The following is a 24,904-nucleotide window of genomic DNA, read 5'->3' as shown; positions in this document are numbered from 1 at the left end:
TATTCGATGTGCGGGCGGATTCGTACGCATTGCGAACGTAGGCCCGTAGTCTACTTACGCTTCCCGAGCCCCCTACGAAGTGATCTGACAGCGGTCTTTTACTTGGAAATCTTCGCCTAGCCCCGGACACCCCACAGAACCTTTTGGATCGGCATAGAAGAGCGGAAAAATGAAGAAATCACCACTTCGTACGGAGCCGCGGGATACGCTGCGGGTGTAAGTTACAAGCCTTCCGGCTGGAAACAATGGTCTTGTTCATTTCTTATGGCGCCGTATACGATCCCGGCGTATATTCGTACGAAGTGTGAACTGTGCAGCCGGGATTGTATACTTTGCATTGTACGCTAACTACGTAAGTTTCCGGCCGCATATTCACGGAGCGCACTACGGCCGGAAGCATACGTAGTGTGAACATAGCCTTAGTCTGGTTACCTACCCACAAGGCAAAAATAAGTGTGCACAGGAGTGTGAGGGTTTCCCAGGTGTTGGTCAGAGAGCCAGAGGTTGGCGGGGCTAAGGCATGTATCTGCCTTCATATCAAACCTCCTAAAGATCTGTTCTAGATCTTACACTGCATCTTCTCATGCCCATCGCTAACTATATCTTCCTTAGCTTCACATCAGCTTCACATAAACTTCTTGTGGAGACTGGGGATCCCTTCTTTTAGTGAATAACTGTCTCATCCTTGCTCAGCTAATCCCTAGGTAGCGTATTGGGGACTAAAACCTAAACCTTAGGTCTTGACAAGCACAGCCGCTATAGGCCCAGCCGTCACAGTGACACGCTATAGCGACGCTCTACAGCAACCTACTGTCCCTCGTTGCTAATTCCTCCTAGGGGGCAAGGGGGTAAGTCACAGATCTTCTGACCTGCTCTCTACCACAGTAAAAGCAAAAATAATGGGATCAATACAAGTATTGTTCCCGCTGCTCGAGACAGATATCACTTATCAGGAACCCGTTCACTCCAAAAGTTATGTGCCTGCTGTCTGTGACCTCGCAGCTGTTCTCGATGCCATGCTGTATTACAAGGGTTAAGCATTAATCACAGCCTCCCCGTAAGGACGCAGAAGTGATCATGTTCGGCAATCCCTTTCCTTAATTCAGCATAAATACAGCAACAGCTTATCTCAATCACACAACAGTTTGCGACGTCTAACAATTAGACTCAGCTTTACAGACATATAGAGAAGGCAGGTGTGACGGGAATCTCATTAGATCCGCTCAGCGGAGGCGCAGATAGTGCGTAAGAAAGGAAGTCTTTCTTACCTGGCCAGTTATATCTGAGCGTCCGATGATGGATAAATCACCACATCCGGTCACACCAGCATTCTGGTTTGCAAGAGGCTGAGTCCCTGCCATCGAGCGCCAAATTGATAAGTCTAAATTTAGATGTTGATCTGACTCTATGGAGCCAGATCCTCCCAGGATGGATGGTTCCCAATTGATAGCTAGAGCTGTAACCTGCAGTATTACCAACTCGTCACTTATAAATCACGGACACAGATAAGACAATGTATCATGATTATAAGCCTGGATAATAATGGCCCAAGTTTTATTATGGTAATCACATTTTATAGTCAGAATATGGGGCGGTACTACACATGCGTAGTGTATTCACATAAAGTATGTAGAAATTCAATACAGGCGGGGTCCCAAGTCACAAGACACATACATGTCACACTCTGATAGGCCAAATTCATACATGGTAGCTGCTTCCTGTACTGCGCAGTCAGGTGGTATAACGTGTGAGAAAGTTAGAACAATACATTCTGTGCACTGATAATAAAGGATGATTCCCAGGGCCCAAATGTAACAAACAGCTCAGCTACATGTACATTACTCACATATACAGCTCAGCTACATGTACATTACACATATACAGCTCAGCTACATGTACATTACACACATATACAGCTCAGCTACATGTACATTACACACATATACAGCTCAGCTACATGTACATTACACACATACAGCTCAGCTACATGTACATTACACACATACAGCTCAGCTACATGTACATTACACATATATACAGCTCAGCTACATGTACATTACACACATACAGCTCAGCTACATGTACATTACACACATATACAGCTCAGCTACATGTACATTACACATATACAGCTCAGCTACATGTACATTACACATATACAGCTCAACTACATGTACATTACACATATACAGCTCAGCTACATGTACATTACACACATATACAGCTCAGCTACATGTACATTACACACATACAACTCAGCTACATGTACATTACACACATACAGCTCAGCTACATGTACATTACACATATACAGCTCAGCTACATGTACATTACACATATATACAGCTCAGCTACATGTACATTACACATATACAGCTCAGCTACATGTACATTACACACATATACAGCTCAGCTACATGTACATTACACACACATACAGCTCAGCTACATGTACATTACACATATACAGCTCAGCTACATGTACATTACACATATACAGCTCAGCTACATGTACATTACACACATATACAGCTCAGCTACATGTACATTACACATATACAGCTCAGCTACATGTACATTACACACATATACAGCTCAGCTACATGTACATTACACACACATACAGCTCAGCTACATGTACATTACACATATACAGCTCAGCTACATGTACATTACACATATATACAGCTCAGCTACATGTACATTACACATATACAGCTCAGCTACATGTACATTACACACATATACAGCTCAGCTACATGTACATTACACATATACAGCTCAGCTACATGTACATTACACACATACAGCTCAGCTACATGTACATTACACACATATACAGCTCAGCTACATGTACATTACACACACACAGCCAGGCCCGGACTGGTAATCTGGCAAGGCGGGCAAATGCCCGCTGGGCTGGCCGGATTACCAGTCCGTGGGCCGCCCAGGCTGCATGATGGCAAAAAAAAAAAAACCACCGCTGCGGCCCGCTTCTTTCTGCGCATCCGCTCGGACGGCCCCTGCCCGCTCCTGACATGCTCCTCCAATCTAATCAACGTGGAGCAGGAGCGTGGGGCTGATGCGGCGGCCCCTCGTTAATAGGAGGAGCATGTCAGGAGGGGGCAGGGGCGGGCCAGCCGGGCCGAGGTGAGCGGGCTGTGGTAGCGGGAGGGGGCTGCGGTGGCATGTCTTCCCCCCCCCGCCTGATCCCTCTAAGTGCCGAGGCCGCAGACGTGCCGCGTGCAGGCACGTCTGCAGCCACCTCCACCAGGCCCCCAGCGGTGACGTCACTTCCCTGACGCGCCGCAGAGGACCTGGAGGAGAGAGAGGAGCCGCCGCCGCCGCCGCCGCGCTGCAGCTGTGGACCGAAGATCCAGGCCGAGGAAGAAGCTGCTGGGGAGCAAGGTAAGGTGAGAATGTTTGTTTCTTTTTTTTGTCTGTTTTTTTTTAAAGCCCTTCACATGTGGCCACATATCGGGAGGGGGCAGACACGCAGGGGGGGCTATTCTATGGGGGGGGGGGTGCAGGGGGGCTATACTATTGGGGGGATGCAGGGGGGGGGCTATTCTATATGGGGGATGTAAGGGGGCTGTTCTGTATTGGGGGACTATTCTATATGGGGGGATGTAAGGGGGCTATTCTATATGGGGGGATGTAAGGGGGCTATTCAATATAGCGGGATGTAATGGGGCTATTCTATATAGGGGGATGTAAGGGGGCTATTCTGTATTGGGGATGTAAGTGGGCTATTCTGTATTGGGGATGTAAGGGGGCTATTCTGTATGGGGGGGCTGTAAGGAGGCTATTCTATATGGGGGGATGTAAGGGGGCTATTCTGTATTGGGGATGTAAGGGGGCTATTCTGTATGGGGGGCTGTAAGGAGGCTATTCTATATGGGGGGATGTAAGGGCGCTATTCTGTATTGGGGATGCAAGGGGGGCTATTCTATATGGGGGGATGTACAGCAGGGGGGCTATTTTATATTGGGGGATGCAAGGGGGGCTATTCTATATGGGGGGATGCAGGGGGCTATTCTATATGGGGGGATGCAGGGAGGGCTATTCTATATGGGGGATGCAGGGGGCTATTCTATATGGGGGGATGCACAGGGGGCTATTCTATATGGGGGGATGCAGGGGGGCTATTCTATATGGGGGGATGCAGGGAGGGCTATTCAATATGGGGGGATGCACAGGGGGGCTATTCTATATGGGGGGATGCAGGGAGGGCTATTCTATATGGGGGGATGCACAGGGGGCTATTCTATATGGGGGGATGCAGGGGGGCTATTCTATATGGGGGGATGCAGGGGGGCTATTCTATATTGGGGGGATGTACAGCAGGGGGGGCTATTCTGTATGGGGGATGTACAGCATGGGGGGCTATTCTATATGGGGGGGATGCAGGGGGGGCTATTCTATATTGGGGGATGTACAGCAGGGGGGCTATTCTATATTGGGGGATGCAGGGGGGGCTATTCTATATGGAGGGATGTATAGATGAGGATGTTGCTGGAGCAAGAAGCCTAAAATGTCTGTCTGGCAGATCCCGTGGAGAGGAGTCCTGGCCAGAGAAGTCTTCATGATGGCCGGAGCCAGATGGAGAAGAAAAGGAAAAGTGGACGTCTCTTCATGCAGAGAAGACGCCTACTGTGAGTTACAGGATGTAATTGCACTATAATAACTTATCAGGTCTGCAGAACCTTTATACAGCTGGGATCTGCCTAAGTATCAGGGGTGTCAAACTCTGGCCCTCCAGGTGTTGCAAAACTACAATTCCCAACATGCTTTAGCTGTCCAGGCATGATGGGGATTGTAGTTTTGTAACAGCTGGAGGGACGGAGTTTGACAACTGTGTTCTATGGTCACTGCTTTGGGAGAATATTGGCCATTATAGAGTGGCTGTTATTTGGTGACAGTATAGTGGTATTGTCCAGTCACTGTATGGTGAGAGTAGTGGGCATGGTGTGATGGTATTACTCGTATTATTGGTAATATTAGTGTTTTATATAGTGGATTGTATTCAGTCACAGTATAGCGGTATTAGTCATGGTGTGGTGGTAATGGCCGTGCTCCTGGTGTGGTGATATTATTTGTTACTTATATACTGGTAGTTTTGGAGAGAGATACAAGATAGATAGAGAGAGAGATAAATAGGAGATAGATAGGAGATAGAGAGAGAGAGAGAGAGAGATAGATAGGAAATAGAGAGAGAGAGAGATAAATAAATAGGAGATAGATAGAGAGATAGGAGATAGATAGATAGATAGATAGATAATAGATAGGAGATAGATAGATAGATAGGAGATAGATAGATAGGAGATAGATAGATAGATAGATAGATAGATAGATAGATAGATAGGAGATAGATAGATAGGAGATAGATAGATAGATAGGAGATAGATAGGAGATAGATAGATAGATAGATAGGAGATAGATAGATAGATAATAGATAGGAGATAGATAGATAGGAGATAGATAGATAGATAGATAGGTGATAGATAGATAGGAGATAGATAGATAGGAGATAGATAGATAGATAGATAGATAGGAGATAGATAGATAGATAGATAGATAGATAGGAGAGAGATAGATAGATAGATAGGAGATAGATAGGAGATAGATAGATAGATAGGAGATAGATAGATAGATAATAGATAGGAGAGAGAGAGAAAGAGAGTTAAATAAATAGGAGATAGATAGATAGATAAGAGAGAGAGAGATAAATAGGAGATAGATAGATAGATAGATAGATAGATAGATAGATAGATAGATAGATAGATAGATAGATAGGAGATAGATAGATAGATAGGAGATAGATAGATAGATAGATAGATAGATAGGAGATAGATAGATAGATTGATAGATAGATAGATAGATAGATAGATAGATAGATAGATAGATAGGAGATGGATGGATGAATAAATAGGAGATAGATAGATAGATAGATAGATAGATAAGAGAGAGAGAGAGAAATAGGAGATAGATATCCCATAGGAAATAGCTATGTAGCAGCTTATTTTGTAGCTTTGATTACATATTTGTAGCAGACACATTTTAATAGTTAAAAGCTTACTACTTATACTGCCATTATATGGAGTGCAGACATAGTCAGGATAAAAAGGATTTAAAAAATATGGTAACTTTTATCCAAAAACAGCACCACCCTGTCCTCAGACTGTGTATGGTTATTACAACTTGGCTCCATTCACTTCAATGGAACTGAGCTGCAATACCTCACACAAACTGAAGAAGAGTGTGGCGCTGTTTCTGGAAAAAGGTGGCCATGTTTTTCTCCTTTAAAGGGAATCTGTGAGGTCCATACCATATCTAGGGCTGTAGATCTCAGCAGACAGGTGTGAGGGAGATATCACTGACAGGACCTTTAGTCCAGTGTAAACTTTTATAATTGTCCTTTTCATTACCAACTAAAGTTTCACAAAAGCAGTGGCAGCAGCACCCTATACGTCCATCAGTCAGAGCAGGAAGGGGCGGGGGCAGAAGGTGCTGCGGTGGCTCCACCTCTGTGACACTTCAGCTGGTAATGAAAATAATGATTATAGAGGTTTACACTGGACTAAAGGTCCGATCCCTGATCTGTACGCTGGGATCTACAGCTGTGTACCTGGTATAGACCTCACAGGTTCCCTTTAAGGGCACGTTCATACCTAATCCAATGCAGATTTGAAGCTTCTGATTTAATCAGTTGAAATGAATGGATATATATGCCGCATCAACTCCACAGCAGATCATGTTATATCATTATTTTTGTGTGCTGGTGGTGGGTTCACATGTTTAAGGGAGTAGTGGGGAGACGGCTAAATGAAGCAGAATTTGCTACAGTGCTGATTTTACACGGCTATCCATGATATGGTATGTGGGCTGCTGGGGTTTGATTGCCAGGGCTGACTTTAAGTCCCAGTCCGGCCCTGCACACAGCTCAGCTACATGTACATTACACACATACAGCGCAACTACATGTACATTACACACATACAGCTCAGCTACATGTACATTACACACATACAGCGCAACTACATGTACATTACACATATACAGCTCAGCTACATGTACATTACACACATACAGCTCAGCTACATGTACATTACACACATACAGCTCAGCTACATGTACATTACACACATACAGCTCAGCTACATGTACATTACACACATATACAGCGCAACTACATGTACATTACACACATACAGCTCAGCTACATGTACATTACACACATACAGCTCAGCTACATGTACATTACACACATACAGCGCAACTACATGTACATTACACACATACAGCGCAACTACATGTACATTACACACATACAGCTCAGCTACATGTACATTACACACATACAGCTCAGCTACATGTACATTACACACATACAGCGCAACTACATGTACATTACACACATACAGCTCAGCTACATGTACATTACACACATACAGCGCAACTACATGTACATTACACATATACAGCTCAGCTACATGTACATTACACACATATACAGCTCAGCTACATGTACATTACACATATACAGCTCAGCTACATGTACATTACACATATATACAGCTCAGCTACATGTACATTACACACATACAGCTCAGCTACATGTACATTACACACATACAGCTCAGCTACATGTACATTACACACAGGGCTCTGCTGCAGGCATATATACCACACACATCACACACACAGCTCTGCTCCACACACATCACACACACACAGCTCTGCTCCACACACATCACACACACACAGCTCTGCTGCATACACATCACTTCAGCTCATCCAGCACAGCAGAGTCCTGCATACACTGAGCAGCAGCCCCTGATCATGTGACTCCTCCTCCTCCATGTGACTGATCACATGACTGTGACATCATGGCAGGTCCTGGAAGCACAGGGGAAGCACACGGCTCCTGTATCTGCAGCTGGAGGTACAGTATATATATATGTATCAGGGATTGTATCCCGGCCGCTCTCTCCTATATACAGCAGCGCCACCATTTCCCTCAGGTTATGTGATGTATTACACCGCAGCTTATTGCAGAGAATATAACAGAGCTGCATTATCCGGAGCCGCGGAGGGAACAGGAGAGCGAGATATAAGTGACGTCTATGAGAAGCTTCATCCCCCAGATATATTACATTGTCTCCTCCCATGTTCCCCCATATCCCCTCCTGTCCATGTATATTTCTATCTCCAGGAATCTAGAGCCGCATTACATTGTCTCCTCCTCTTCCCTCCAGGATCCTCTGCTGATATCTTCTATATAAGAGACCGACCCATCAACCATGGAGAGAGACAGAGACAAGATGGCCGACAGGATAATAACCCTCACCCTACACATACTCTTCCTGCTTACTGGGGAGGTGAGGGATTCTGGGAGTGATGTCATCATGACATCATTCTTATCTATGGAATAACAGATGGATAGGACTGGGGAGGTGAGGGGGATTCTGGGAGTGATGTCATCATGACCTCATTCTTATCTATGGAATAACAGATGGATAGGACTGGAGAGGTGAGGGATTCTGGGAGTGATGTCATCATGACATCATTCTTATCTATGGAATAACAGATGGATAGGACTGGAGAGGTGAGGGATTCTGGGAGTGATGTCATCATGACATCATTCTTATCTATGGAATAACAGATGGATAGGACTGGAGAGGTGAGGGATTCTGGGAGTGATGTCATCATGACACCATTCTTATCTATGGAATAACAGATGGATAGGACTGGGGAGGTGAGGGATTCTGGGAGTGATGTCATCATGACATCATTCTTATCTATGGAATAACTGATGGATAGGACTGGAGAGGTGAGGGATTCTGGGAGTGATGTCATCATGACATCATTCTTATCTATGGAATAACAGATGGATAGGACTGGAGAGGTGAGGGATTCTGGGAATGGATGGAGTGATAGTAATGTGTCTCTCCATACACAGGATTACACAGTAGTGAAGAAGTCCTCTAGTGGGCGCTGTGGGGCCCCTGGGTGTGAAGGATGGGGAAGAACCCTGAGCCCAATCCCGGGGCCCCTGATACATGAGGAAATGGAGGAAGAGAAGATCCTAGAAGTCACCAACAAGATGGTGGAGCTGCTGAGTGGAGAGGTGAGACTGTGGCTGCTGGGAATGCTGGGACATTATACAGTAACACCACTGGAGGGGTGGGGGGGATGACTGTGTGATCATTGTGTGTGTCAGGTTCCTATAAGGTGTCAGGACGTGGCGGTCTATTTCTCCATGGAGGAGTGGGAGTATGTAGAAGGACACAAGGATCAGTACAAGGATGTGATGCTGGAGGATCAGCAGCCCCTCCCATCAGCAGGTAATAGACAGGACTATATACACACCTCCTCTCTGTATTATCTGGATGGAAAGAATGAATTCAGTCTCTGTATGTGTTCCCTCCAGTCAGATCCAGTAAGAGAACAGCACCAGAGAGATGTCCCCGTCCTCTTCTCCCACAGGATCAGGATCAGGTAGATGGAGGTGTTCCCTATGATCTGTAGATGTCAGGGTCTCCGGAGTTCCTCCTATTTGCTTCGGGCCCCTCACCCTCCGTTCCTCCTTACAGTAATGGTTCTCTGTGGCTTATTACAAAGCGATTGTCCCTCATCTCCCCTTTTACTCCTGTGTATTGTGTTTTCTCTTTCTTGTCTGTGTATGTAAGGGTTAATGCCGTACACCGTCTCTCTCCTGTACTTGTCTCTTGTAAATTCTCAACTTTTCCTTCTTCATTGAAGATTCCTTTTTTTTTTTCTTGCAGCTCAGGAACCAGGGGGAAGAAATAAACTATACTGATGATATAAACAATATAGTAAACGAAGAGGAGACAGATGTGAGCAGTAATGAGCAGTATAAGGAGGAAATCACTACAGGGAAGAATCTGAATTACATTAATGCTACAGACAAGGTAATAAAAGACGAAGAAGAGGAGGAAGAGACAGATGACAGCAGTGATGAGCAGTATAAGGACATCGGTAGAGGGAAGCATCTGAACTCTATTAATGATACAGACACAATATTAGAACAAGAAGAGACAGATGACAGCAGTGATGAGCAGTATAAGGAGGACATCACTACAGGTAACCGCCCAGGTGAGTAGTGACCAGTAAATGCAGAGAACACTCACACATTCTCCTCAGTCACCGACTGTAACTATTCTGTGTGGAATATTATACACTCTGTGCCCTAATGCGGCCTACAGCATAGAAGTGTTTATGGTAAGAGGAAAGCTGAGCTGTGATTGGTTGCTATGTGAGCTGTGATTGGTTGCTATGTGAGCTGTGATTGGTTGCTATGGGCCATACCTACTGTAAAACATCTTGATAAATCTCCCCCATAGTATTTCCCAGCATTCTGCCTTCCTTCTTGTACGGACTTGGAGAAAGGATTCTGATCTGGCGATAGGACTGATCCCAAGGAGATTATATGGTGGGAATATCTCCGAGGATGAACATTTCTGTTACCTCCTCCTTCTCCTGCTCTTCTTCCTCTTCTTCCTCCGTCTCCACCTCCTCTTCTTCCTCCGTCTCCACCTCCTCTTTTTCCTCCGTCTCGCAGAGCCTTCTGTCTTATCGGATCAGTTGTAATGCCCCTATTCCACTGGTCGTCAGAGGAGCAAACGAGCTCTCGTTTGCTCCTCGTTCCCCGCTCGCTGCCGCCGCTATTCAACGCGGCTGCAGCGAGCGGGTGAGTGCGGGAGGGGGGGGGGGGCTGCTCGGAGGATCGCTGATCGTCCGGGCAGCCCATAGGATACAGCAGCGTCTGCTGCCGACGCTCGTATTCAACGGAGCGCCGGCAGCAGATCGCTGCTATATCAGTCGTTTGTTTTTCAACATGTTGAAAAACAAGCGACTGCAACGATCAGCCGACATGAACAATGTCGGCTGATCGTTGCACTCTATTCCACGGGACGATTATCGCGCAGTTTGAAGCTCTCCCCCCTGTCTTCATTGTTCTCCTATGGAGAGAGCTAAAGAAAAGACCAAAACAGGACAACAAAGAGTTAATCTACAAATCCCTCACCCGTTATCTGTTCTGACCATCACCAGTGACCTGTCTGAGCTCAGATTACAGCTGTCACCCAGCTCAGTGCCTGTAATCCTCTGTTCTCTGCTTTCTGCTGCCGGCTAACTCCCTCCTTCCTCCTCCCCCCTCCCCTCTCCCTAGAGCAGACAGGGGACGTCTCCTGCAACAAGTCACAATTTTCAGATTTTTCAGAGTGGATGAAAAAGAGGAAGGAGGGGGGGACCTGGGAAAAGGCTTTTTACATGCAGATAATGGCAGATTTGGCTAATAAACCCAATTACAAAGTTTCTTAAAATCGCCTGGACTATTGATTTCTGCAAAAAAAAAAAATACGACAGTGACTCTTTAAGATTTGAAATGCCCCAGTCCGGCTGTACAGTGCTGGTCAAAAGTATTGGCACCCCTGCAATTCTGTCAGATAATACTCAGTTTCTTTCAGAATATGATTGCAATCACAGATGCTTTGGTAATAATATCTTCATTTATTTTGCTTGCAATGAAAAAACACAAAAGAGAATGAAAAAAAAAATTAAATCATTGATCATTTTACACAAAACTCCAAAAATGGGCCGGACAAAAGTATTGGCGCCCTCTGCGTAATACTTGGTAGCACAACCTATAGACAGAATAACTGGGGACAACGGCTTCCGGTAACCAGCAATGGGTATCTTACAAGGCTCTGCTGGAATTTTAGACCGTTCTTCTTTGGCAAATTGCTGGCGATCCCCGAGATCTGAGGGGCGCCTTCTCCAAGCGGCCATTGTGAGATCTCTCCACAGGTGTCTATGGGACTCAGGGCTGGACTCATTGCTGCCACTTTATGTATAATCTGATTTTATTGGCAACCATGCAAAATAACAGATACATATTAAGTCACATGCAATAAACTGCGACCTGCAAGTCGCATGGTGTCAGGTTTTCTAATATAATAAAAGAATACAAATAGAAGCAGCTATCAATTATAGCATAATGCTGCTAGAGGTGCTCAGGGCACCAAACAGAACCACCAGCAAAAAGTAACAGTGATAGATATGCAGGTTGGAGAAAGAAAAAAAAAAAAAAAGGGAGGGAAAAGAAGGACAAAAGGAAAACGAAGATGAAGAGAAGATCAGAGGGAGGGAGGGGGACGGCAGGGGGAGGAAAATGGCTACTACAATCAGTTAGACTCGCCAATCCCAGAAACACAGAACCTCCGAATGTCAGGATTTAGCGGATAAGAGCAAGGAACTCCTCTGAATCCATGAACAAGCGCCAAGGAAACCATATTTTCTCAAATTTGTCAGATCGGTCATGGGTCTCAGCCACTAACTCTTCCATTCTGCCAAGGTCTCTAAGCTCACTCATCCATTCTGCCAGGGTAGGTACAAGGGGAGTCTTCCAGTGTCGGGGGATGACCATGCGAGCAGCAGTCATAAAGTGTCGCAAGAGTCCCTTTTTGGACTTAGAGAGAGAACCCGGTAGTTTAGATAACAAAGTCAGTTGAGGAGAGTTGACGACAGTCTGTCCAGAGTACGCATTGTAGATTCCCAAGACTTTGTCCCAGAAGTCACGGATCCCCGGACAAGCCCACCAAATGTGCAACATATCACCAGCCTCCGTTAGGCACCGCCAGCAGCGGTCCGAAGCCTCAGGGAACATTTTATGCAAGGTGACCGGGCAGTAATACCACCTTGAGATAATTTTGTAGTTCTTTTCCTTAGCTTTAGCAGCCATGGAAATGCCGTGGGTTAGTTCGCATATCGTCTGGACAGACTGTGAATCAAAAGAGGTGTTGAGGTCTGCTTCCCATTTATCAAAGAAAGAAGCTCTGTCAGGGTTAGCGGTACTGATCAAGATCTGATAAATAACCGAGATGCAATGCGGAATGGCAGATGTGGAGACAACTAGGTTGTCGAAGTCAGTGAGTGCCGGGTTGTAAGTGTCCCGTGGGAAGAGGGCCCTAATGAAAGAGACCAACTGATTATGTTCCAGCCAGGACAGCCGACCTCTTGCAGACTGGGCTTGGAGAGAAGCCAAAGAAGAAACTGTCCTGCCCGTCATGCAGTCACGTATTCTAGGACTGACAGATCGGTCCCATAACAGGAACGTGTGTGTCTGCCATCCGGGCTGGAATTTCGGATTCTGGAGAATAGGGGAGAGCGGCCCAGGGGTAACAGATAACCCCCGTTTAGCGACCCATCGATCCCAGACACAAAGTGTATGAGACATCAGAAAAGGGAGACCTGAGAAAACCTGACGGTCTTCAGGAAGTATCCAGGGAAGGATAGAGGGGTCAACCGGGCACAGGGAAAACATCAGGTCCACCCATCTCTTCAGACCTCTGCCGTGTACCCAGTCCAGGACCCCACGCAGAACCGCCGCCTCATGATAAGAGCGTAAATCAGGGAGACCCATGCCACCCAGGGATCTGGACTGCGTGAGAGTGGAGTATTTGATCCGTGGTCTGCTCTTGCCCCAGATAAATTTTGTGATGGCACGGCGCAGGGTCCTGAAAAAGGCCACCGGCACGACAATGGGTACAGTCTGGAAGATGTACAGCAGTTTTGGAAGGACATCCATTTTTACAATAGCCATCCGCCCAAACCAGGAAGCTGGTTTTAAGAAGTAGGAGGTCATTTCCGACAAGACCTTATTCAGCAGGGGAGTATAATTCAAGGCAAAGAGAGAGCTAAGAGCGGAGGGGACTCTAACCCCCAGATACACAATAGAGTCCGCATGCCACTGAAAAGGAAAGGAGGCTCTGACCACACCAAATGTCTCTTGTGGGATTGAAATGTTGAGACCCTCAGTTTTAGACAGGTTGAATTGCTGCCACTTTAGAAGTCTCCAGCGCTTTCTCTCACACCATTTTCTAGGGCTTTTTGAAGTGTGTTTTGGGTCATTTTCCTGCTGGGAGACCCCTGACCTCTGAGGGAGACCCCTGACCTCTGAGGGAGACCCCTGACCTCTGAGGGAGACCCACCTTTCTCACACTGGGCCCTCCATTATGCTGCACAATGTGTTGGTAGTCTTCAGACTTCATAATGCCATGTACACGGCCATCAGTCCAGTGCCAGAGGCAGCAAAGCAACCCCAGACCATCAGGGACCCTCCGCCATGTCTGACTGTAGGGACTAGTGATGTCACGATACCAGAATTTTGAGTTCGATACCGATACTAATTTTTTATTTCGATACTCAATACCAGTTCAATACTTACTAAAATATTTTTTTTAAAAACAACGATAGGAATATAATACCCCCTAGACCAGGGGTCCTCAACTGGCGGACCGCGGTCCGAACCCGGACCGCGGAGGCCAGCTGTCCGGACCCCTGGTCAGACCTCCTAACCGCCCCGGATCCGGTCCGTCCCGCTCCCCACCGCACTGCCCCCCGCCCCATAGGCATACTGTCCTTAGATGTCAGTACGCCTGTGGGGCTGGGGGCAGTGTCGGTCCGGCCCCCGGCTGATACGCGCTCTGTAGGGATGTCCCGGGGATTCCCCAGCAGAGCGCGCACCACAGACCTCAGTGTACGCTGCCGGCCTGTCCTTCCCGGAAGTGCAGGCCGGCGGCGTACGCTGAGGTCACTGATGCGCGCTCTGCTGGGGAATCCCCGGGACATCCCTACAGAGCGCGTATCAGCCGGGGGCCGGACCGACGGGAAGAGAAGAAGACAGCCGCAGCGGGGAACGAGGTGCTAAGTGAGTTGTTTTTGTTATTTTTTTTTTCTGTCTGGGGGCATCTACAAGGGGAGAGCGCACAGGTGGACTATATACTACAGGGGGGACCTCACAGGGGGCTATATACTACTGAGGGGGCTATATACTACTGGGGGGAGCGCACAGGGGGCTATATACTACAGGGGGGACCTCACAGGGGGCTATATACTACTGAGGGGAGCGCACAGGGGGCTATATACTACAGGGGGGACCTCACAGGGGCTATATACTACAGGGGGAAAGCACAAGGGGGGCTATATACTACTGGGGGGAGAGCACAGGGGCGCTATATACTACTGGGGGGAGAGCACAGGGGGCTATATACTACAGGGGGACAGTGCATGGGGGGCTATATACTACAGGGGGAGCTCACAGGGGGCTATATACTACAGGGGGGCGCTCACAGGGGGGCGCTCACAGGGGGGCTATATACTACTTGGGGGGAGCTCACGGGGGCTATATACTACTGGGGGGAGCTCACAGGGGGCTATATACTACTGGGGGACAGCGCACAGGGGCTATATACTACAGGGGGAGAGTGCACAGGGGGGCTATATACTACTGGGGGGAGCTCACAGGGGGCTATATTCTACAGGGGGAGAGCGCACGGGGAGGCTATATACTACTGGGGGGAGCTCACAGGGGGCTATATACTACAGGGGGAGAGCGCACAGGGGGGTTATATACTACTGGGGGATCAACAGGGGGCTATATACTACTGAAGGAGAGCGCACAGGGGGGGCTATACACTACTGGGGGAGCAACAGGGGGGCTATATACTACCAGGGCAGTCACCCCCTTTGTACCTAATATCAAAGGCCTGGTGAGAGAGAAAAAAATGCCAATTTTCCCGCTAATAAGCAGCAATTCTGTATATAAATAGTTGAACGTTTGTGACAAAGTAACAAAACACGTTTCCTACTGATGTTCAGCTCGGACCTTCACCTGACAATAGACCCCGGTAAGTGGACCTTCACTAAAAGTTGTTGAGTACCCCTGCCCTAGACAGTGAATATAATAAACCTGAAATGTTTTCTATACTCTTCGGGCCTGCACTATTACAGAGATACCAATTTATGGACCTTTTATTAATTTTATTACGTTAAAAATAAAGGTTTACGTTTTTTACATAATTCTGTACAGAGGACAGTGATCACTTAGACAGCTCCACTATACCGCGTACAGCGATCATGGACGGCTCTGCTATACAATGCTTAGACAGCTCTGCTATGCACTGCCCACTCGGCTCTGCTATGCACTGCCCACTCGGCTCTGCTATGCACTGCCCACTCGCTCTGCTATGCACTGCCCACTCGGCTTTGCTATGCACTGCCCACTCGGCTCTGCTATACACTGCCCACTCGGCTCTGCTATACAATGCTCAGACAGTTCTACTATACACTGCCCACTCGACTCTGCTATGCACTGCACTGCACTGCCCACTCGGCTCTGCTATACACTGCTCAGACAGCTCTGCTATGCACTGCTCAGACAGCTCTGCTATGCACTGCCCACTCGGCTCTGCTATACACTGCTCAGACAGCTCTGCTATGCACTGCCCACTCGGCTCTGCTATGCACTGCCCACTCGGCTCTGCTATGCACTGCCCACTCGGCTCTGCTATACAATGCTCAGACAGTTCTACTATACACTGCCCACTCGGCTCTGCTATGCACTGCACTGCACTGCCCACTCGGCTCTGCTATACACTGCTCAGACAGCTCTGCTATGCACTGCCCACTCGGCTCTGCTTTGCACTGCCCACTCGGCTCTGCTATATACTGCTCAGACAGCTCTGCTATGCACTGCCCACTCGGCTCTGCTATGCACTGCCCACTCGGCTCTGCTATGCACTGCCCACTCGGCTCTGCTATGCACTGCCCAGAGCGCCGGGAGCGGAGGAAGGAAGGGCAGAGGAGGAGACTGCAGGGGGCAGTGAGAGGCACATAGAGAACACGGCTGCAGCTTAAAATAAAGTATCGATACCAGGAAATCCTGGTTCCAGGATTTTTCAGCCCGAAATATCGATAGTGGTATTGATATTTCGGTGCATGGTGCATCCCTAGTAGGGACCGGGTTCTTTTCTTTAAAGGCCTCTTTTTTCCCCCGTAAACTCTATGTTGATGAATTTTCCCAGAAATCTCTACTTTTCTCTCATCCGACCAGAGAACGTTCTTCCAAAAAGTTTATGGCTTTCTCAGGTAAGTTTTGGCAAACTGCAGCCTGGCCTTTTTGTGTTTGGGTTCTTCCTGGGTCTCCTACCATAGAGTCCCCTGTCATTCCGACGCTGACAGATAGTACGGGGTGACACTGTTGTACCCTCGGACCCTTTCCCAGCATTCTCCCTTCCTACAGACTCACAGATCACATAGAACACATGAGAACCCCGACACGTTTTACACCGCTGCAGTTTTTTTAAATATGCAAATGAGGCTCAAGTGTCTAGTGGGCGGTTACAATGTCGGATTAGAGTACCTGGGGCCACCAATCAGGAACCAGTAGGAAACGTCACGATCACCCGCTTCCATCCGGGACTGATCTGTATCTGTGTCCAGCTCTCCCTCGTGTATAACAAGCGTGTACTACAACTCTCAGTATGCAGCTATGGGGGTCTGCTGGGAGTTGCCGTTTCTGAGAGAACGATCCTTGGTGTAGATCAGCGCTTCTCTAACTGAGAGGCGCCCCCTAGTTGCTGGGGAAGCAATTTTCACTAAAGTGACTATAAGCTGCACAGTCCTGTCCCCGGCTGCAACAATCTCCGGTTTAGGAACATTAACCCCCTAGACGACCCTGGACGTAACCCTACGTCCTGGGTGTTTCTCCCGCTATGAAGCGCGCTCCGGAGCGGAGCGTGCATAGCAGGTGGGGGCCGGCTGCAATTAGCAGCCGGGACCTCACCGGTAATGACACGCTGCAGCGATCGCGCTGCCGCGTGTCATTAACCCCTTAAACGCCGCGATCGTCCCCTGTCACTTACCGATCGGGTCCCGATCGCTGAAACGGACCGCCGGAGGTCTCTCACCTGCCTCCGTGCGGTCCGATCGGCGATCTGCTACACTGAGCCTGCACAGGCAGGCTCAATGAGCAGATCGCCGATAACACTGATCAATGCTGTGCCTATGGCATAGCAATGGTCAGTGTAAAAATCAAAGTAATGTATGTACAAGTCCCCCAAAGGGACCTCAAATGTGTAACAAAAAAAAAAAGTTCAAAACACTATTACACTACCCCAAAGCCCCTCCCCCAATAAAAGTCTAAATCACCCCCCTTTCCCATTATATAAATAAATATATAAAAATAAATAAATAGATAAACATATAATATACCGTAGCGTGCGTAATTGTCCGATCTATTAAAATATAACAAGCGTCATTGCGAACGGCGTACACGAAAAATGGGGAAAAAGTGCGCGGATTACCGATTTTATGTTACATTATATATTAAAAAAAAAATCAATAAAAAGTGATCAAAACGTCCGATCTTCACAAATATGGTATTAATAAAAACTAGAGATCATGGCGGAAAAAATGACACCACATACAGCCCCGTAGGTGAAAAAATAAAACCGTTATAAGCGTCACAATAATCCCATTTTATTAATATTTAATTGCCAAAAAAAAGGATTTCATAAAAAATATATATAACATTAGAGAATCTGTGTAACCTGCATATGGTTGTGTTCAGACTGACCTATAGAATAATTGTATCATGTCGCTGTTACCATATAGTGCATTACGTAGACACAGGAACCCCCCAAACGTTACCATATTGCATTCTTATTTACGATTTCACCTATTTATATCTTCATAAATAATATATTTGGGATTCTGTCATACATGTTATGGTAAAATGAAAGACGCCATTACACAGTACAACTATTCCTGGAACAAACCACATGGCTTATAGATAGAAAACTGAAAGTGCTGGAGCTCTTAGAAGGGGAGGAGGGAAAAACGGAAACACTAAGATCAAAATTTGCGCGGTCCACTGGGTCATTTTGGGCCTGGTCCTCAAAGGGTTAAAGGGGCACTCCGCTAAAAACCATTTCCCCACATGTCTCTTCCTTTCCCCAGCATATACATTACTCACATAGGGAGGCATCATCTCTTCTGCTCTCAGCTGCTGCCCAGGAAGTTCTGTAGTTTCTTTTTTTTTCTATTACTTTGTCCCCTCTTATCTCTAGCTGCCACCATTTTGTGTCAGCCTGTCAGTGTGCGGCCATTTTGTGTCAGCCTGTCAGTGTGCGGCCATTTTGTGTCAGCCTGTCAGTGTGCGGCCATTTTGTGTCAGCCTGTCAGTGTGCGGCCATTTTGTGTCAGCCTGTCAGTGTGCGGCCATTTTGCGTCAGCCAGTCAGTGTGCGGCCATTTTGCGTCAGCCAGTCAGTGTGCGGCCATTTTGCGTCAGCCAGTCAGTGTGCGGCCATTTTGCGTCAGCCAGTCAGTGTGCGGCCATTTTGTGTCAGCCAGTCAGTGTGCGGCCATTTTGTGTCAGCCAGTCAGTGTGCGGACATTTTGTGTCAGCCTGTCAGTGTGCGGCCATTGCCGTGACTGTCCCTCTTTCCTCCCAGCAAAAGTTGGGAGGTATGTATATGTTATTCCTGCACAGAGGGGGAGGTATACAGAGATAGCAGGAGAGACACAGAAGGGGGATATACAGAGAGACAGAGAAGGGGGATATACAGAGATAGCAGGAGAGACACAGAAGGGGGAGCTATACAGAGATAGCAGGAGAGACAGAGAAGGGGGGAGGTATACAGAGATAGCAGGAGAGACAGAGAAGGGGGAGGTATACAGAGATAGCAGGAGAGACAGAGAAGGGGGGGAGATATACAGAGATAGCAGGAGAGACAGAGAAGGGGGAGATATACAGAGATAGCAGGAGAGACAGAGAAGGGGAGATATACAGAGATAGCAGGAGAGACAGAGAAGGGGAGATATACAGAGATAGCAGGAGAGACAGAGAAGGGGAGATATACAGAGATAGCAGGAGAGACACAGAAGGGGGAGATATACAGAGATAGCAGGAGAGACAGAGAAGGGGGAGGTATACAGAGATAGCAGGAGAGACAGAGAAGGGGGAGATATACAGAGATAGCAGGAGAGACAGAGAAGGGGAAGATATACAGAGATAGCAGGAGAGACAGAGAAGGGGGAGGTATACAGAGATAGCAGGAGAGAGAGAAGGGGGAGGTATACAGAGATAGCAGGAGAGACAGAGAAGGGGGAGGTATACAGAGATAGCAGGAGAGACAGAGAAGGGGGAGATATACAGAGATAGCAGGAGAGAGAGAAGGGGGAGATATACAGAGATAGCAGGAGAGAGAGAAGGGGGAGATATACAGAGATAGCAGGAGAGACAGAGAAGGGGGAGATATACAGAGATAGCAGGAGAGACAGAGAAGGGGGAGAGATATACAGAGATAGCAGGAGAGACAGAGAAGGGGGAGATATACAGAGATAGCAGGAGAGACAGAGAAGGGGGAGATATACAGAGATAGCAGGAGAGAGAGAAGGGGGAGATATACAGAGATAGCAGGAGAGACAGAGAAGGGGGAGATATACAGAGATAGCAGGAGAGACAGAGAAGGGGGAGATATACAGAGATAGCAGGAGAGACAGAGAAGGGGGAGATATACAGAGATAGCAGGAGAGACAGAGAAGGGGGGAGATATACAGAGATAGCAGGAGAGACAGAGAAGGGGGAGATATACAGAGATAGCAGGAGAGACAGAGAAGGGGGAAATATACAGAGATAGCAGGAGAGACAGAGAAGGGGGAGATATACAGAGATAGCAGGAGAGACAGAGAAGGGGGAAATATACAGAGATAGCAGGAGAGACAGAGAAGGGGGAGATATACAGAGATAGCAGGAGAGACAGAGAAGGGGGAGATATACAGAGATAGCAGGAGAGACAGAGAGGGGGAGGTATACAGAGATAGCAGGAGAGACAGAGAAGGGGGGAGATATACAGAGATAGCAGGAGAGACAGAGAAGGGGGAGATATACAGAGATAGCAGGAGAGACAGAGAAGGGAGGAGATATACAGAGATAGCAGGAGAGAAGGGGGAGATATACAGAGATAGCAGGAGAGACAGAGAAGGGGGGAGATATACAGAGATAGCAGGAGAGACAGAGAAGGGGGAGATATACAGAGAGCAGGAGAGACAGAGAAGGGGGAGGTATTCAGAGATAGCAGGAGAGACAGAGAAGGGGGGAGGTATTCAGAGATAGCAGGAGAGACAGAGAAGGGGGAGATATACAGAGATAGCAGGAGAGACAGAGAAGGGGAGATATACAGAGATAGCAGGAGAGACAGAGAAGGGGGAGATATACAGAGATAGCAGGAGAGACAGAGAAGGGGGAGATATACAGAGATAGCAGGAGAGACAGAGAAGGGGGAGATATACAGAGATAGCAGGAGAGACAGAGAAGGGGGAGATATACAGAGATAGCAGGAGAGACAGAGAAGGGGGAGATATACAGAGATAGCAGGAGAGACAGAGAAGGGGGAGATATACAGAGATAGCAGGAGAGACAGAGAAGGGAGAGATATACAGAGATAGCAGGAGAGACAGAGAAGGGGGGAGGTATACAGAGATAGCAGGAGAGACAGAGAAGGGGGAGATATACAGAGATAGGAGGAGAGACAGAGAAGGGGGAGATATACAGAGATAGCAGGAGAGACAGAGAAGGGGGAGATATACAGAGATAGCAGGAGAGACAGAGAAGGGGGAGATATACAGAGATAGCAGGAGAGACAGAGAAGGGAGAGATATACAGAGATAGCAAGAGAGACAGAGAAGGGGGGATATATAGAGATAGCAGGAGAGACAGAGAAGGGGGGAGGTATACAGAGATAGCAGGAGAGACAGAGAAGGGGGAGATATACAGAGATAGCAGGAGAGACAGAGAAGGGGGAGGTATACAGAGATTGCAGGAGAGATAGAGAAGGAGGATATACAGAGATAGCAGGAGAGACAGAGAAGGGGAAGATATACAGAGATAGCAGGAGAGACAGAGAAGGGGAGGTATACAGAGATAGCAGGAGAGACAGAGAAGGGGGAGATATACAGAGATAGCAGGAGAGACAGAGAAGGGAGGAGATATACAGAGATAGCAGGAGAGACAGAGAAGGGGGAGATATACAGAGATAGCAGGAGAGACAGAGAAGGGAGGAGATATACAGAGATAGCAGGAGAGACAGAGAAGGGGGAGATATATAGAGATAGCAGGAGAGACAGAGAAGGGAGGAGATATACAGAGATAGCAGGAGAGACAGAGAAGGGGAGATATATAGAGATAGCAGGAGAGACAGAGAAGGGGGGATATACAGAGATAGCAGGAGAGACAGAAGGGGGAGATATACAGAGATAACACTGATCAGTGCTCTGTCTCTCCTGCTATCTGTGGTCATTACATAGAGCCTGCCTGTGCAGACTGTATACATGGATCGCCGATCTGACTGCCGGGAGGAAGGTACGGGACCTCTGGCTGTCAGATACAATGATCGGAACCCCCTCAGTCATACTGCAGTGGTCCTGATTGGTCAGTGACAGTAACACAGCTCCTGTCACTGATGTAAGTGCCGCGGCACTGCAGGGGTTAATGGTGGGCCGCGCCTGTCAGTAACAGTGAGGACCAGGCTGCATATAGCAGCCGTCCCCAGGTGTTATGAAGTGAGTTCAGCTCCTGACCTCACTCCATAGCGCTGCCGGACCCACTGGCGTACAGTTCCGTCATGGGTCTTTAAGGGGTTAATGACTTATTTTGTTCCTATTTTAATGTTTTAACGAAATTAGGAGACAAATGAAGAGCAGCTGAGCAAGAGGTGTTATTTTTGCATGGACTTCTACCTCAGATGGCGAGGCCCAGGCCTCCTCTTGGTCAGTCTGGCGAGGCCCCGGCCTCCTGTTGGTCAGTCTGGCGAGGCCCCGGCCTCCTCTTTGTCAGTCTGGCGAGGCCCCGGCCTCCTCTTTGTCAGTCTGGCGAGGCCCCGGCCTCCTGTTGGTCAGTCTGGCGAGGCCCCGGCCTCCTCTTGGTCAGTCTGGCGAGGCCCCGGCCTCCTCTTGGTCAGTCTGGCGAGGCCCCGGCCTCCTCTTGGTCAGTCTGGCGAGGCCCCGGCCTCCTCTTGGTCAGTCTGGCGAGGCCCCGGCCTCCTCTTGGTCAGTCTGGCGAGGCCCCGGCCTCCTCTTGGTCAGTCTGGCGAGGCCCCGGCCTCCTCTTGGTCAGTCTGGCAAGGCCGCGGCCTCTTCTTGGTCAGTCTGGCGAGGCCCCGGCCTCCTCTTGGTCAGTCTGGCGAGGCCCCATCATCGTCTTGGTCAGTCTATTGGGTGAGGCTCCAGTATCTGAACAGCATGGGGTGCATAGACATCTGTCAAAGATAGGTGTCCCTGCTCATTGTAACACAAGCTATAATGATGAAACTACTATATGAAACATTTCCAAGGTTATTTCTTAAAAATCCTCTCTTCTCTATTGTCAGGTGACTGTACCCGGAGATCAGAGGGAAATCTGATACATTCAGGTTATAAAGCAGAGAATCCTATCACACAGGATACGTATGAAGAACATTCTATTACCCCAGATCTACCCTCAGCTCCTCACAGCAAAGATCTGTCATCTGATCCTTATATACCAGTCCCATCTACTGATTCATCACAGCTTACTAAGCAAAATAAGAAGAAGCCATTTTCATGTTCAGAATGTGGGAAATGTTTTACTCAAAAATCTCAACTTGTTACTCATCAAAGAACTCATACAGGGGAGAAGCCATTTTCGTGTTCAAAATGTGGGAAATGTTTTACTGACAAATCAAATCTCAATAAACATACAAAAACTCACACAGGGGAGAAGCCGTTTTCATGTTCAGAATGTGGAAAGTATTTTACTCAGAAACCACAACTCCTGCAACATCAGAGAATACACACAGGGGAGAAGCCATTTTCGTGTTCAGAATGTGGGAAATGTTTTGCTGTGAAATCACATCTCACAAACCATAAAAGAACTCACACTGGAGAGAAGCCATTTTCGTGTTCAGAATGTGGGAAATGTTTTGGTGTGAAAGCACATCTCACATACCATAAAAGAACTCACACGGGAGAGAAGCCATTTTCATGTTCAGAATGTGGTAAATGTTTTGCTGTGAAATCACATCTTGTTAAACATCAAAGAATTCACACAGGAGAGAAGCCGTTTTCGTGTTCACAATGTGGAAAACGTTTTACTCAGAAAGCACATCTCACTGATCATGAAAGAACTCACACAGGAGAGAAGCCATACTCGTGTGATAGATGTGGGAAATGTTATAGGCGGACATATAAATTTATTAGATGTCAAAACAGTCCCTCAGGGGAGAAGCAGAGTCAGATCGCTCAGTGATCAGTCAGACATCTGTTCTCCAGAAAGCAGATAGAAGCCGGATACCACAGCTATGTATTCCCCATGTACAGAGGAGATTTGGCGGTAATACAGATATCATATACCGCAGCTCCAAACTTCTCACCAATTGGTAATAAAATGTTTCTACTAAACCTTAGGCTCCTCTCCCTCCATCTCATGTATGTATGTATATATATATATATATATATATATATATACACACATTTTTTTTTCCAGTAATTGTATTCAAAAAGTGACCTCATATATTCTATATACATTACATACAGAGTGACCTGATATATTCTATATACATTACATACAAAGTGACCTAATATATTCTATATACATTACATACAGAGGGACCTGATATATTCTATATACATTACATACAGAGTGACCTGATATATTCTATACATTACATACAGAGGGACCAGATATATTCTATACATTACATACAGAGTGACCTGATATATTCTATATACATTACATACAGAGGGACCTGATATATTCTATACATTAGATACAGAGTGACCTGATATATTCTATACATTACATACAGAGGGACCTGATATATTCTATATACATTACATTCAGAGGGACCTGATATATTCTATATACACTACCTACAGAGGGACCTGATATATTCTATACATTACATACAGAGGGACCTGATATATTCTATATACATTACATACAGAGTGACCTGATATATTCTATATACATTACATACAGAGTGACCTGATATATTCTATATACATTACATACAGTGACC

The 24,904-nt window shown here is 47.1% G+C and overlaps 2 protein-coding genes across 3 annotated transcripts in view; one reads left to right on the top strand and one right to left on the bottom strand.

The window, feature by feature from the left end:
- Window positions 1–24,904, bottom strand: part of LOC138786721 (zinc finger protein ZFP2-like) — a 380,133-nt gene that overhangs the window by 251,871 nt on the left and 103,358 nt on the right. The window lies entirely within an intron of this gene.
- The window catches only part of LOC138786678 (oocyte zinc finger protein XlCOF7.1-like), a 65,441-nt gene that overhangs the window by 8,691 nt on the left and 31,846 nt on the right, over window positions 1–24,904 (top strand). Inside the window, exons 3-8 of the mRNA XM_069963657.1 lie at window positions 8,287–8,381; window positions 8,963–9,130; window positions 9,224–9,347; window positions 9,434–9,501; window positions 9,789–10,119; window positions 23,237–24,128. Coding sequence (XP_069819758.1) covers window positions 8,287–8,381; window positions 8,963–9,130; window positions 9,224–9,347; window positions 9,434–9,501; window positions 9,789–10,119; window positions 23,237–24,128 — 1,678 coding nt within the window. The remainder of the gene's footprint in view (window positions 1–8,286; window positions 8,382–8,962; window positions 9,131–9,223; window positions 9,348–9,433; window positions 9,502–9,788; window positions 10,120–23,236; window positions 24,129–24,904) is intronic.

Source organism: Dendropsophus ebraccatus, chromosome 3 (genome assembly GCF_027789765.1).
Source record: "Dendropsophus ebraccatus isolate aDenEbr1 chromosome 3, aDenEbr1.pat, whole genome shotgun sequence".
Taxonomy (NCBI): Eukaryota; Metazoa; Chordata; class Amphibia; order Anura; family Hylidae; genus Dendropsophus; species Dendropsophus ebraccatus.
The sequence above is the reverse complement of the archived record's forward strand: the minus strand, read 5'-3'. Positions and strand labels throughout refer to the sequence as shown.